A 15,264-nucleotide genomic window follows, 5' to 3' on the forward strand; every position below is an offset into this window, starting at 1 on the left:
ACAGAACCTTCTCCTGATCACATCCTGGGCCATAAATCTAGCCTTGGTAAATTCAAAAAAATTGAAATCAATCCAGTCATCTTTTCTGACCACAATGCAGTAAGATTAGATCTCAATTACAGGGGAAAAAAACTATTAAAAATTCCAACATATGGAGGCTAAATAACACGCTTCTGAATAACCAACAAATCAGAGAAGAAATCAAAATATGCATAGAAACGAATGAAAATGAAAACACAACAACCCAAAACCTATGGGACACTGTAAAAGCAGTGCTTAGGGGAAGGTTCGTAGCAATACAGGCTTACCTCAAGAAACAAGAAAAAAAGTCAAATAAATAACCTAACTCTACACCTCAAGCAACTAGAGAAGGAAGAAATGAAGAACCCCAGGGTAAGTAGAAGGAAAGAAATCTTAAAAATTAGGGCAGAAATAAATGCAAAAGAAACAAAAGAGACCATAGCAAAAATCAACAAAGCTAAAAGCTGGTTTTTTGTTCTTTTTTCTTTTTTTTTTTTTTTTTTGAGGTATTTTTTTATTCATTAATATAATTGTCCAAATCAGATACAGTTATTTTTCCAAAAATCCTGAAGTGTTCATTATGTTTTTCTGTAAAATGAGTTATTTTATTTATTTTTTTTAATTGTCATATATATCTTTTATTTTTTAAATTAACCATTAAAATTCCCAATGGCTTTTGATCATGAAATACAGTATTTTCTTCTTTGAGCTATCCACAGTCCTTCCCCTACTGTTGGAGATCCCAGAAATTTTTATCTCAAAGTTGTCAATCTCCTTTCTTTTTTTTCTTTCTTTCTTTCTTTTTTTTTTTTTTTTTTTTTGACTAGATGGACCTTTATTGGCAAGGTAATGTCTCTGAAAAGCTGGTTTTTTGAAAAGATAAATAAAATTGACAAACTGTTAGCCAGACTCATCAAGAAACAAAGGGAGAAGAATCAAATCAACAAAATTAGAAATGAAAATGGAGAGATAACAACAGACAATACAGAAATACAAAGGATCATAAGAGACTACTACCAGCAGCTATATGCCAATAAAATGGACAACTTGGAAGAAATGGACAAATTCTTAGAAAAGTATAACTTTCCAAAACTGTACTAGGAAGAAATAGAAGATCTTAACAGACCCATCACAAGCACAGAAATCGAAACTGTAATCAGAAATCTTCCAGCAAACAAAAGCCCAGGACCAGATGGCTTCACAGCTGAATTCTACCAAAAATTTAGAGAAGAGCTAACACCTATCTTACTCAAACTCTTCCAGAAAATCACAGAAGAAGGTAAACTTCCAAACTCATTCTATGAGGCCACCATCACCCTAATACCAAAACCAGACAAAGATGCCACAAAAAAAGGAAACTACAGGCCAATATCACTGATGAACATAGATGCAAAAATCCTTAACAAAATTCTAGAAAACAGAATCCAACAACATATTAAAAAGATCATACATCATGACCAAGTGGGCTTTATCCCAGGAATGCAAGGATTCTTTAATATCCACAAATCAATCAATGTAATACAACACATTAACAAATTGAAAGATAAAAGTCATATGATTATCTCAATAGATGCAGGAATAGCCTTTGACAAAATTCAACATCCATTTATGATATAAACTCTCCAGAAAGCAGGAATAGAAGGAACATACCTCAACATAATAAAAGCTATATATACAAAGCCACAACAAACATTATCCTCAATGGTGAAAAATTGAAAGCATTTCTTCTAAAGTCAGGAACAAGACAAGGGTGTCCACTCTCACCACTACTATTCAACATAGTTTTGGAAGTTTTGGCCACAGCAATCAGAGCAGAAAAAGAAGTAAAAGGAATCCAGATAGGAAAAGAAGATGTGAAACTCTCACTGTTTGCAGATGACATGATCCTCTACATAGAAAACCCTAAAGATTCTATCAGAAAATTACTAGAGCTAATCAATGAATATAGTAAAGTTGCAGGATATAAAATTAACACACAGAAATCCCTTGCATTCTTATACACTAACAATGAGAAAACAGAAAGAAATTAAGGAAACAATACCATTCACCATTGCAATGAAAAGAATAAAATACTTTGGAATATATCTACCTAAAGAAACAAAAGACCTATATATAGAAAACTATAAAACACTGATGAAAGAAATCAAAGAGGACACAAATAGATGGAGAAATATACCATGTTCATGGATAGCAAGAATCAATATTGTGAAAATGACTATACTACCCAGAGCAATCTATAGATTCAATGCAATCCCTATCAAGCTACCAACGGTATTTTTCACAGAACTAGAACAAATAATTTCACAATTTGTATGGAAATACAAAAAACCTCGAATAGCCAAAGCTATTGGCTATCTTGAGAAAGAATGGAACTGGAGGAATCAACCTGCCAGACTTCAGTCTCTACTACAAAGCCACAGTCATCCAGACAGTATGGTACTGGCACAGAGACAGAAATATAGATCAATGGAACAAAATAGAAAGCCCAGAGATAAATCCACACACGTGTGGACACCTTATCTTTGACAAAAGAGGCAAGAATATACAATGGAGAAAAGACAACCTCTTTGACAAGTGGTGCTGGGAAAACTGGTCAACCACTTGTAAAAGAATGAACCTAGAACACCTTCTAACACCATACACAAAAATAAACTCAAAATGGATTAAAGATCTAAATGTAAGACCAGAAACTATAAAACTCCTAGAGGAGAACATAGGCAAAACACTCTCCGACATAAATCACAGCAAGATCCTCTATGACCCACCTCCCAGAATATTGGAAATAAAAACAAAAATACACAAATGGGACCTAGTTAAACTTAAAAGCTTTTGCACAACAAAGGAAACTATAAGCAAGGTGAAAAGACAGCCTTCAGAATGAGAGAAAATAATAGGAAACAAAGCAACAGACAAAGGATTAATCTCAAAAATATACAAGCAACTCCTGCAGCTCAATTCCAGAAAAATAAGCGACCCAATCAAAAAAATGGGCCAAAGAACTAAACAGACATTTCTCCAAAGAAGACATACAGGTGACTAACAAACACATGAAAAGGTGCTCAACATCACTCATTATTAGAAAAATGCAAATCAAAACCACAGTGAGGTACCATTTCACGCCAGTCAGGATGGCTGCTATCCAAAAGTTGACAAGCAATAAATGCTGGAGAGGGTGTGGACAAAAGGGAACCCTCTTACACTATTGGTAGGAATGCAAACTAGTACAGCCGCTATGGAAAACAGTGTGGAGATTTCTTAAAAAACTGAAAATAGAACTGCCATATGACCTAGCAATCCCACTCCTGGGCATACACACTGAGGAAACCAGAACTGAAAGAGACACGTGTATCCCAATGTTCATTGCAGCACTGTTTATAATAGCCAGGTCATGGAAGCAACCTAGATGCCCATCAGCAGACGAATGGATAAGGAAGCTGTGGTACATATACACAATGGAATATTACTCAGCCATTAAAAAGAATACATTTGAATCAGTTCTAATGAGGTGAATGAAACTGGAGCCCATTATACAGAGTGAAGTAAGCCAGAAAGAAAAACATCAATACAATATACTAACGGATATATATGGAATTTAGAAAGATGGTAACGATAACCCTGTATGCAATAGAGAAAAAGAGACACAGATGTATAGAACAGACTTTTGGACTCTGTGGGAGAAGGCGAGGGTGGGATGATCTGAGAGAATAGCATTGAAACATGTATATATTATCAACTGTGAAACAGATCGCCAGTCCAGGTTTGATGCATGAGACAAGTGCTCAGGGCTGGTGCACTGGGATGACCCAGAGGGATGGGATGGGGAGGGAGTGGGGAGGGGAGTTCAGGATGGGGAACACATGTAAATCCATGGCTGATTCATGTCAATGTATGGCAAAAACCACTACAATATTGTAATTAGCCTCCAACTAATATAAATAAAGGAAAAAATAAATAAACTATGTACATTTGTGATATTTTACATAGATTTTGCCTGTATGAAGCATTAACATTTATAATAAACTTAAAAGATATACTTTCCAAAAAAAAGAAGAAGCAAAGCAGAGGTCTCACCACTCTCCCTCCAAGGGGAGGCGATGACTCAAAGGATGTGAATGTGGGGAAGGTTTTCTGGGGACCTGTCTGCCATAGTAGTTATCAGAGCAGATGAGAAAGTCTACTTAACTTGGCAGCACTCCACAGTTCACCACAGAAATGTTGTCAGATTGCCTGGGAACCTCACTTAGTATGTTGTACACTGATGATGTGTTTGTGTGTGAGTGTCAGTCGTTTCAGTCATGTTCGACCCTTTGTGACCCCATGAACTGTAGCCCGCCAGGCTCCTCTGTCCATGAAGATTCTCCAGGCAAGAATACTGGAGTCAGTTGCCATGCTCTCCTCCAGGGGATTTTCCCAACCCAGGGATCGAACTCACATCTCTTGCATCTCCTGCATTGCAGGCAGATTCTTTTACCACTGACCCACCAAGGAAGCCCATGCTGATTATATTTATATATATAATTTCCCTATGCCTGTTTTATTTCCTGTGCATTTTTATTGTGCTTATAAATAAAAGTCTTCTGCAGCTCACAGGTAATAGATGCTACAGGCAGACTAAAAAATAAGCCCAAGAATGTTTAAATCATCTGTAATTCTAAATTACCTGAGTTGCCCAGAATCATGCAATTTCTCCTTCTCTCTTATCCCTTCTGCATGTTCAGCAATAACTCTAAAAACTGGTTTGGGGACATGATGAGAATCTTTGGTACCAGAAAGCTGAATATTAAAATGGATGCTGTTTTTTTCCCCAGATGATATATTTAATACTTGCACTATATTATGTGTCTTCCCATGTGGGAATCTTTTCAGAAGCCAGATAGATTTTTAAAGCATAAATCCATCCTCATGTTTAGATAGAATGAAAATGTTTCATTGGCATTTCAAATTAGCCTTCCTTTTTGCATGCCATTCTTCCTAGCATAGTGATTTGTTACCAACATTACATGCTTCTCCCAATCTCTCTACAATATAATGTACATTCCTTTCAAATGATGGTGAATGGTCACTTCTTTAGCCAAATTGGTCTATTCTGTTTTCATCTTCTCTCAGAAATTACCCCTCCTGAATCATTTTATTAGCTTTCTGTCCTCTTTTCTGTTTTGATTTCAGTTTCATGATTTGTAACATAATAGCTGCTAGGATGAAAAAGCAGATGTGCACGAAGAAGAAAATACCCACCAAAACATTAGGATATTTCACCTGTTGATGAGAAGGGTGTACACAGAAAGCTATTGATCCTAGGTAAGGCCAGGCCAAAGCAAAGCTGTTTTGTGTATGTCTTCCAAATCTCATTTCCTATTTTTGACAACCTTCCTTTAATAGTTAAGAGGGCTTGGTTACTCAACAATGCAAAGGTCCCCTTCACTGCTGAGTATTGGTTATGGTGTTGTTTGAGTGTTTGAGTCAGCTTTTCTTAAGAATTTATATAACCTAAGATGCCAGTGCTGCTTTTTCCCTGATGTTTATTAAACAATTGACCTGAATTACATTCAGACTTTCTGGTTTTTATCCATGGCCCTCTTTTTACTTTTCAGCAAAGTTGGCATTTGTGATTTGCTTTCAAATCCCATGATCCCACTCTGGTGCCTCACTCTCCAGGCCTCCTCTGCCCAGCCCTTCACTTCAGGGCAGCGAGAGCTCAGGCCCCCAGAGGCTGTATTCTGGAATAGAAGGCACCCAGCTGCAGAGGCGGATCAGACTTTAACTCTGCCACTCATTTTTTCATTTGTTCATTCCTCCATTCTTTTCTGAGCATGTGGGTACCAAGTTCTAGGACTAGGGACTATGTGGGATATACTGTGACCTTGTCCAGTTTCCTCCTTTGTAAAGGGGAGATGACAAAGCTGTTTGGAGGATCAGAGGTAAGGCATGTAAAGCACCCAGTAAAATGCCTGGTACACAACAATGTAGACAGCAGCGAGAGCTACACCTAACTCTGCTTCCCCTACCCCATAACTCCGCTGCCAGATCCAACTTCAGCAGATCCTGCTCTGTGTTTCTAGAATCACTGAGTCCCTTTTGTTCCCCACATTCCCTTTTGTTTCATATGAGACTAGGAAAAGCAGTCATTTTGTGTATACTCTGTAGCCATGGATGCAGAGAAATGTACTACCTTTAAGATAAGGTAGTATCTTATCTTCACACCTGATGTGAAGAGCAGACTCATTGGAATTGACCCTGATGCTGGGAAAGATAGAAGGCAAAAAGAGAAGGGACAGCAGAGGATAAGATGGTTAGATAGCATCATCAACTCAGGGCACAAATTTGAGCAAACCCTGGGAGATAGTGGAAGACAGAGGAACCTGGAGTGCTGCAGTTCATGGGGTCACAAAGAATCAGACACAACTAAGCGACTGAACAACAACATTTAAAATAATACTTGATGCAAAAGAATCCTCTTTGCTCCTTCTGTTCAACCACAGTTGTTCTTCTGGACTCTATCCTCATCATCCAATATTTCTGCCACTTTCAAGATTATAGGGCTTCTAGACATTCTAAACCTGGTACCTAATTCCAAATCTTGATAAGAATTGGGAGTCTAGGTTATATCTAGCATTACAAATCACAACTCTTAGGAAAAAAGGAAGGGAAAGTGATTGGGCTTCTAATAAAGGCTCCAGACTTAAAGATTTCTCATATATTTAATCTTCAGAACAACCCTGGGAGGTAGACTCATTGAGAGTCAACAATTTGCTGAGTCTCACAGAGTTCTTAGGGGCAGAGCAGAGATTTAAACCCAGTAGTCTCTGACTCTGAAATCAGTGGGTAATTCATATTGCTTCCATAGAGATATAGACCATATCTGTAACTCATTTGTCTCCAAATGTCTTTATTCACAGACTGTCCTAAATTTTTGTTTTTTTCTTGAGCAGATGGTAGACCTCAGCAACAATGCGCTGACAGCCATCCTGCCAGTGGTAGTCATGGCTCTAGAACTTCCCCACCTGGAGGCTGACCTGGCCGATAACCCATGGCAGTGTGACTACAGCCTGGCAGTCTTCCAAAATGTTATTTCTGAGTCCTGCAGGAAAAGGTGGAATGCTATTTGCAGTGAGTCGTTAGGTAAGTCAGTAGTTCCTCTCCTCTCAGAAGTGGTTCCATTTAAACAGAAAAAAAAGTACACAAAACATTTAGTGACACTTGAAACAATGACAGCCACCTCAGGAGCAAGAGTGCATTAGTCATCATTGGGCTATATCACAGAACAATTGTTGGTACCTGTTTTCCTCAATTCATGAACAATTTTCTTCACATGGCCAGGAACCACTGGATTTGGTCAAAACCAGAAATTTCACAAAGAGAGAATGTTTCTCTACAACCCCCAGATGTCATATTTTTATCCAAAAGAGTAACAAAATAATCAAGGAACTTCTAAAACTTGAACCATAATGATTTAAGATACTTGCTACCCCTCTGAAGATATAACATAAACAAAACACACAAATTTCAAAAGTATATTTTTCTTTGCTTTTTTATCTGTCACTCTCCCAAACTGCTAAAATATGTGACTGGAATTGAATATTCTGGAAAGGTTGGTTTTTTTTTTTCCCCCACTAGTAACTATCAGGCTTCTCTGGTGGCTCAGCAGTAAAGAATCCCCCTGCCAATGCTGGAGATGTGGGTTCGATCCCTGGGTTGGGAAGATCCCTTGGAGAAGGAAATGGCAGCCCAGTTCAGTATTCTTGCCTGGGAAATCCCATGGACAGAGGAGCCTGGCAACTACAGTCCATGAGGTTGCAAAGAGTCAGACACAACTGAGTACTGAGCACTGTTGTTATGAACTATCTTGGCTAAATCTAAAATCAAACTCCTAACTGGGAAAAAAGAGAGAAATGGATTTCTCTCTGTCTCTTTTTTTTTAATGAGTTCTGGCCTCTGCTCTACTCAGGACTGCTATTGAGTAGAGACATGGCCATGCTTAACGGGTTTGGGAGAAATCCATAATGATGAGAGAAGTCTTAATGGTGTCAGCCACACTTGTTTCATCACTCTGTAAAAGCCACACCAGCCTTCCGAGTGTGGAGGGCAGAATGTCAGGAACCAATAGAAAAACCTGAATATTTTTGCTGTTTACCAGCACTGAGGAAGGTGAGGAGATGATATAACAAACACAGGTGAGGCCAAGGCAGATTTTGCAGGGGGCTGATAGAATGTCCTTACAGATGTGCAGTAAGTAGGTAAGGATGTGGAGAGAGGAGGGGCAACATGACTGTACCCACAGCCTGGCTTCCCTCCTCCTGTGGGCAGGAGTCAGTCAGGAACCCTCAGAAACACAGCCTCTGGGCCTTGGAGCCTCAGACCCGAGCCTGAGAGCCTCGTGTAAATGTGCATGGAGCCTTGCACACACTGTTGGCATCAGACAACCAACCAATCAATCAGCCAGTAAAACTGCTAATTATATAAAACAGATTTTAAATCTAGCTAGATAAGGACTGAGGCTTCCCTGGTGGCTCAGTGGTAAAGAATCTGCCTGCAAGTCAGGAGATGTGGGTTTGATCCCTGGGTCAGGAAGATCCCCTGGAGGAGGGCATGGCAACCCACTCTAGTATTCTTGCCTGGTGAATCTCACAGACAGAGGAGCCTAGCGGGCTACAGTCCATGGGGTTGCAAAGAGTAGGACAGGACTGAAGTGCCTGTGCACCCACACAGGGAGATAAAGGACTGAGGGCTCACAGATGCTTTTAAATCACTGAATCTCATTCCCATTCTTAGGGAAGGAGGATGCACACTGGTGGACCCTCACAAGCAGAGTGTCCAGAGAGACTCGCCTTCCTCACGCTGATCTGAATCATATGAAAACCATCATAGGGAGCAAAGCTGAGAGGGCCCTGGAAGTGCGCTCTTCCATGCTGGAGAAGGACACTGCAGGCTCTGATGTTGGTGACAGGCCGAGACAGCTGCTAAAACGGGTTAGGAGGGCCGAGGATGTGCACGCTGCTGGCAGAAAGGAAGGCTCTTCCCAGGACCTGGTGCTGGCCGTCTGCCTGTCGGTGTTCATCACGTTCTTTGTGGCTTTCTGCCTGGGGGCTTTTGCGAGGCCTTATGTGGACAGACTGTGGCAACAGAGATGCCGGAAAAAAAGTCCAGGTTCAGCGTCAGGGAACGTGTATTCAAACCAGGCCTTCTACGATGAAATCGAAGGTGCGGTAAACCTACAGCAGCCGAGGATGGATCTGCGCCAAACTGTCCACCATCTAAACCTCTATGAGAACCAGGCCCCACGCGCCGCTGTGGTTCCTAAAAGAACAGTGGCACTGAGCAGAAGAGAGGCTGGCGGCCGGCAGGACAGGGAACAACGCGGGGTCCCCACTGGGGCAGAAAGTGGGATGGGTAAGGTGCCCCCAAGTCACAGTGCAGCCCGGCGCGTTCTCTACGGACTGCCAAACGCCCATGACACCCAACTCACGTTAGCGGGATGGGACCACATCTACAGGAATGATGTTCCTGGAGAAGGCAGCTCCGACCCTGTGGCCAGGCAAGTTTCCCTCGGTGAGCGTTCAGTGGGCATCCCTGCAGTGGCTGCCGGAATGCAGACCAGCCCTGGCTCAGACCGTAAGGATTCCAATGAACTAGGCCCACCCCGCCCCAGGGAAACGACAGCACCTCTCTGCCAAAGGCCAGCCCGCACACAGGTGCTGAGCCCTGGGGCGGAGAGCAGAGGGGCTCCCCCACACTTCCCTTCGGAGTTTTCTAAGGAGAAGGGGCAGAGCCCACAGCAGCAGAGCCTCCAGGATGCCGGTGCTGAGGGACAACCTCCCGCCCACTACGAGGTGGCCGCGCTCGGTGACGCGGGAGACCCGTCCCCACTTGGCGTCCCGGCAGGATGCGGCGGGGACCTGCCAGTGACTCCAGCTTACCAGGAGCCCCAGAGGCACACTCCTGACGCTCAGTATGAGGTGGACTCTGACTCCGATTCTGAGGAAGGGTCTTTATTTACTCTGAGTTCAACAAGTTCAGAAGACTGGAGAAATGTGGCGGAAGAGGAGGCACGTGGGGAGCAGAGCCCAAGAGCCGGGGAGCCCCCTGGGGACCAGGTCTCCTGTGAGAGGAGGGACGGTGTCAGGCCATTAGAGAGTCCTGAGAACAACACCGCCTTCCAGAAGACTCTGAGGAGATGTGAAAATCAGGAAGATCATTTTGGGAAAACTGTCATTTCTGACCCAGACTGTCATTTGTGCGAGACTCATCTGGAAAGTGCCTTTAACGTCAATAAATATGAGGATTCCTTGCCCCAGTCATCAGGCAGCAGTCCGAGCAGTGAGGAGGTCCCAAGCATGTCCATTTACAATTACATCTCAGCTCTTCAACCCAGCGCAGTGGAATGGCAGTACTCACTTAGAGACTTGGAATTTGCAGATGTGGATGCTTTACCGCAAACACCACCGTGCTCTGCCAAAGTTTCCTCAGATCCTGACAGGTGTCTGTCGTGAAGGAGACGCAGATGTTTGTAAAGAACTTTATGTTCAAGGAATAAACACAGCTCAAAACAGTATTTCTTCCAAGGTCACTGCAGGGCAGAACTTGAGAACCTCACAACAAGATTTTGAAGAGGACAACAAGAATGGACACTGACGCAAATGAGGAGTGTGTATGTCCTCTTGGGGACAATGATTCCAGAAAGGTTATAAGTGAAACACCATTTGTGAAGGGGTAGGGGCCAGGAGGGGTATTTGGAAGATGGTTTCAAGAGCCAGGTACCACTATTACAAGTGCTTCCAGATAAAGCCAGCTCACTGAGCACATAGGAGCGCTTCAGTGATAAAGACTGGGGTCAGCACTCAAAGCTGAATCAATGAACTAGATTCTATAAATTCTTCTCTATGTTTAGTTAATTCTAATATAAAACTGCCATTCACAAGACATGGGTCATTTAGGTAGGGAAGCATTGAGATACCTAAACATCAAAGGTTCCAATTAAATTTTACACTAAAATTTAACACTGATGGTATTGCAGTTAGAAAAAAGGTGATTCCAATTTTTATACTCAAATGCAGACCCAGAGAAACCTGATGGGAGTTAGCTGTCCATGTGAGGACCAGATCTGCTATGACAAACACAAGGATGTTCAACCTGAAAATCAAAGGGGATTCAAATAACAATTTTAGTGCATATTGAAGCACTTAGATGGAGCTCCTGAGGAGATTTTAATGAATTTTGTACAAAGAACAGCATAGCTTTTTGGAGTTTGATTAGAAAACTACAAAACCGGAGGGATTCAGAGCAATTCTAAATATTTGTTAAAAAAATGTTAATGGAGACTCCATTTTGTAGAACAAAGTGTAAATTAAAAGTTAATTTTCAGGAAGAACATTTATGTTTCTTGTAAAAAAAAAAAAAAAAGGTACTCCACCATTCTGTTTGCCTGGTAAATATCTATGCTGTTGTCATTTTTGGCTATGTCTGGCTTGGTCCCAGACCCTCTTGTCTTCTCTGTTTCCTTTCCCTGAGTGAGCTGTTACTTGTCATGGCTTTTAATTGTTATTTTCTGCTTCTGTAACTCTAGCTCTGAACTCTTTCTGGAACTTTAAACTCATATCCAGCTGCCTGTTGGATATCCTCATAGGCAGTTCAGTCTAAGCATGTCCAAAGTGAAATGCAGTAGCAGCCCCCAATCCTCTCCATCACCACCCCCAGTCTGATCCTTCATTTCACTATCTGCCCCGTTGCTCCATCCAGGAACCTGGGGGTCTTCCTCTCCTTGCTGCCCACATCTGATTATTTTCATTGAGTACAATCACTTCCAGCCCCTCGATATCTGTCGAGTCTGTTCTATCCTCTCTGTCCACACAGCCCCAGCTCCAGTGCTCACCTTGACACTGCCCCAGGTCTGTGACGACAGCACACCAACTGGTTTCTTCAGCGCTGGTCCTCTGCAGCCAGGGAGCGGCTCCTAAAACCCAAGAGTGATCACATGGCTCCCATTCTTTGTGGATGCAGTCTTTTCTGTTTTGTTTTTTTTCTTTTTAATAGCACCACGTAACTCCCTGTCTCCAGACCTTTGTCCACATCGCATCTGCCTGCAACGTTCTTTCCAACCCCACCCAACAACCTCACCACCAAACAAGCCCCCCTTTAAGCTCAATAGACCCTACCTGAGTCTCAGCCTTAACTGTCACTTCCTCATGGAAGCCTTCCTGGACCCCTAGACTCAGTTGGATTTTCCTGTTGCAAACTCTCATCACACAAACATTGTCCTTCACAAGGAGAGCTTATCGCAAGTAAAGTTGAATAATTATTTGTGTGATGGTTGATTTACTGTCTGTCTGCCTCTTCTATACTCTTATCTCCACAAGAACAACAATGTGTCTTGTCTCCTAAAGGTATGGCATTTAATAGGTTCTCGATATATGGATTTATTAAATAAATGAATGAAAATGAACTCTTTAGTATTGATCTGGCCCCACTTTCCATCCGACTTTTCATGTGGTATTTATCTCACTGTGCAGTACCTCACTCTGAAATCCACAGTTACAGACACACCAGACTATGTCACCCTTGCCCACTCTGCTCCCCACATTTAGGGTCACATCTGGCCTTTCCGCTAAGTCCACCTTCACTGCCTGGAAGATGTCTCTGCTGTTTTTGAGACACTGTTTAAGGTCACCTCCCCCAAGAGCCTTTCTCAGCTCATTCCACCCAAGTAGAATGGACCACTTTCTTCCTCCCTCCAGCCCCTGCTATACTGCTGTGTGCTCCGGTGAAAACAAGGCTTCACATGGCTTGACTGAGATCTACTGGAGACGCTTCTATGGGCTGGATGAAGTTCATTACCAGCATAGGGTCTATGAAGCTGAAAATCATCTCAGAGTTTGCAGTTACTTTATAAAGTGAAAAATTACTTTCTATTTCAGCAGCATTGAAGAAAAAAAGTATATATGGCCTTGACTATTTTTGTTTGTTTTTGTTCACACCTCCCCCCCAAAAAAAAGCTTCTGGTAATGCAGCATAAACATCACAGGCATTGCAGTTAAGTAGGTCTGTTTCTCAGCAAGTGCTCATAAAAAAATTTTTTTAAACCCCTCTCAATATGCCTGCTTGGACAGAGGAACCTGGAAGGCTACAGTCCCACGGGGTCACAAATGAGCAGCTAACAGACAATACAGACACACACACACACCCAAGCTTGGCTAATGCTGCTTTATGTGAGTGAGATTTGAGGCCTGCTACTTCCAGATTTCCAAAATGTCTCACCTTTGGGGTCTGCCCCCAAACTGACTCAAACTTCAGAATTCCTAAGTTCCTTAGATACCCTTTACCCCAGTTTCACTTATTCCAATTATGCCTCTAGTTCTATTATGACACAAATGACCTTTCAAACATCTCACTTTTCATTAAGATAACATTTTTTAATTTCTTTAGCAGAGTAACTCAAATTTTTATCAGCTTAACAATTCCATAATATTTTCATCTAAGAAAACACTGGGAAAACCCCTGGCATAATTAACCTTTACATGTTTCTAAGTCTATGAAACACAACTTGGACACATGGCTGTACAAACAACATATGAAACATTAAAATACTTTTCTTAAAAAAGCAACTAGTGCCACATTTACTTGTCTTTTTGATGTTATTTCAGGTTCAGTAGAGTCATTTTGGTTCAAGTTGACAAAAATTTCCCCTACCCCTCTAGAATGGTTCAAGATGTAAGTCCTCAGGCCTCTTTCCCCTTCTGTCCTTGGGAAAGATTCATCTTGCTCTTTCAGTGGCCATGCAGGGTGAAGAAGAAAACAAAGGAATAACCGCTGGAACCACCAAACAGCAGAGAGATATAAGCTAAGAGACATTGCCATATTTCCAGTTCATTTGAAAAACAAAATCCATTCGACTCAAGGCTACATGTTTTTCAGACCCAAGGGAGACCGAAGTGAGAGGAGGACAAGGAGTTCCTTTTGTCTATGAGTTTCACTAGAACCAGATTACTATGTCATCAAATAAAAAGTGGCCGGCCACAGCCTTAAAACAGGAGGTCTTACTAGCAAGTAGCGGGAAAGTGTGCTGTCTTTCTGTTGCCTGAAAGTCTTATATTCATGAGAAATTGAGGGCAAAAACTGTCTAAACATTGTTTCTGCACAAACCAGCAAGTTTATATTTTTCAAATATCCATGTTAATGTTATATTACTATCTGAAAATCTAGGTGTTGTGGGCAGTGAAAGTGTTACTGAATTCTAAGGCTCTGCAGACTCTATATACTTTAACATACTCAATATAACAAGCATACTTCAGTCACCGTAATGAACAAGGACATCCCAAACCTGGGCACGATATCTTTCAGTCTTTTGTTGGTAGGTATTTTGTCTGCCTTTGTGTGTATATGTATCTGCAGTCCTGAAGCAATGTGTGCCCTTACACATGATAACATCTTGGCTCATTTGAATAGATGCAACCCAAATATAACACTTGTTATTGGAAAAGAAAATTCTTATTTTTCTTTGAATGTCGTTATTGACTGTGGCTTTTCATGACTCAATATATTTTAATTAACCATAATTTTTGGTTTTATTTTTAGTTTTTGAACTTAGATTGTTGCAGTTTGGTCAATCAGTCCTCCTTTAGGCTAGTTTCTCCATCTTTCTCCAGAATTTCTAAAGCATCGTTACTTTCTGACAATAAATGTTCCAAGTCTGTCTAGAATGTTACCCCAAGAATGGAATCAGCTTCTCTCCAAAGAGACCTGCTTTTGTTGGTAGAGAATAAATAGTTCTGGTTTGTCTGCTATAATGTGAAATGTGCATTAATGAAAAACCTCATGTTTTACAAAAATATACATTAAAAGTCATGGGGCTTATGGGATAAATAAAGTTGGGGAGACTACTCAAAAGATAGGCAACCTTGAGACTAAAGTGCTAAGAAAAACAATCATTGGTACCTTGGCAATCACCTTGGACCACACATGTAGGCAGCAAGACATGGCTAGAGGCTACCAGAGTATACATTAAAAATTCACATAAACACTGAATGGCAATACTGGTCACTGTTCAGTTAGAGCAGAGCCAGGAGGTTGCCGGGACAATCCAGCCGGAACCAGCTCTGAGCCAGGAGCTTCCCAGGCATAGGAGCCGAAAGTGACACAAAGCTGGGGTCCACCTCTCTGAGCTCCCACAGAGAGCCTGGTGCAGCGGCTCATTTTCAATGTTCACAAAACACAGTGAGAGGAATCCTACTCCTAGTACAGCTCTGCATGGTG

General features: G+C 41.6%; 1 protein-coding gene across 3 annotated transcripts in view; it reads left to right on the forward strand.

The window, feature by feature from the left end:
- LRRC66 (leucine rich repeat containing 66) overlaps nucleotides 1-14,751 on the forward strand; it is a 33,328-nt gene extending 18,577 nt beyond the window's left edge. For 2 of the 3 annotated variants that reach the window (XM_061145983.1, XM_061145982.1), the window contains 2 exons: nucleotides 6,951-7,140; nucleotides 8,791-14,750. In XM_061145983.1, coding sequence (XP_061001966.1) covers nucleotides 6,951-7,140; nucleotides 8,791-10,508 — 1,908 coding nt within the window. In that variant the 3' untranslated portion in view covers nucleotides 10,509-14,750. Of the gene's footprint in view, nucleotides 1-6,950; nucleotides 7,141-8,790 lie in introns of all 3 variants that reach the window. The other variant, XM_061145984.1, reaches the window with a different exon arrangement.
- The last annotated feature ends 513 nt before the right edge of the window (nucleotides 14,752-15,264 follow it).

This window comes from Dama dama, chromosome 6 (assembly GCF_033118175.1).
Source record: "Dama dama isolate Ldn47 chromosome 6, ASM3311817v1, whole genome shotgun sequence".
Taxonomy (NCBI): domain Eukaryota; kingdom Metazoa; phylum Chordata; class Mammalia; order Artiodactyla; family Cervidae; genus Dama; species Dama dama.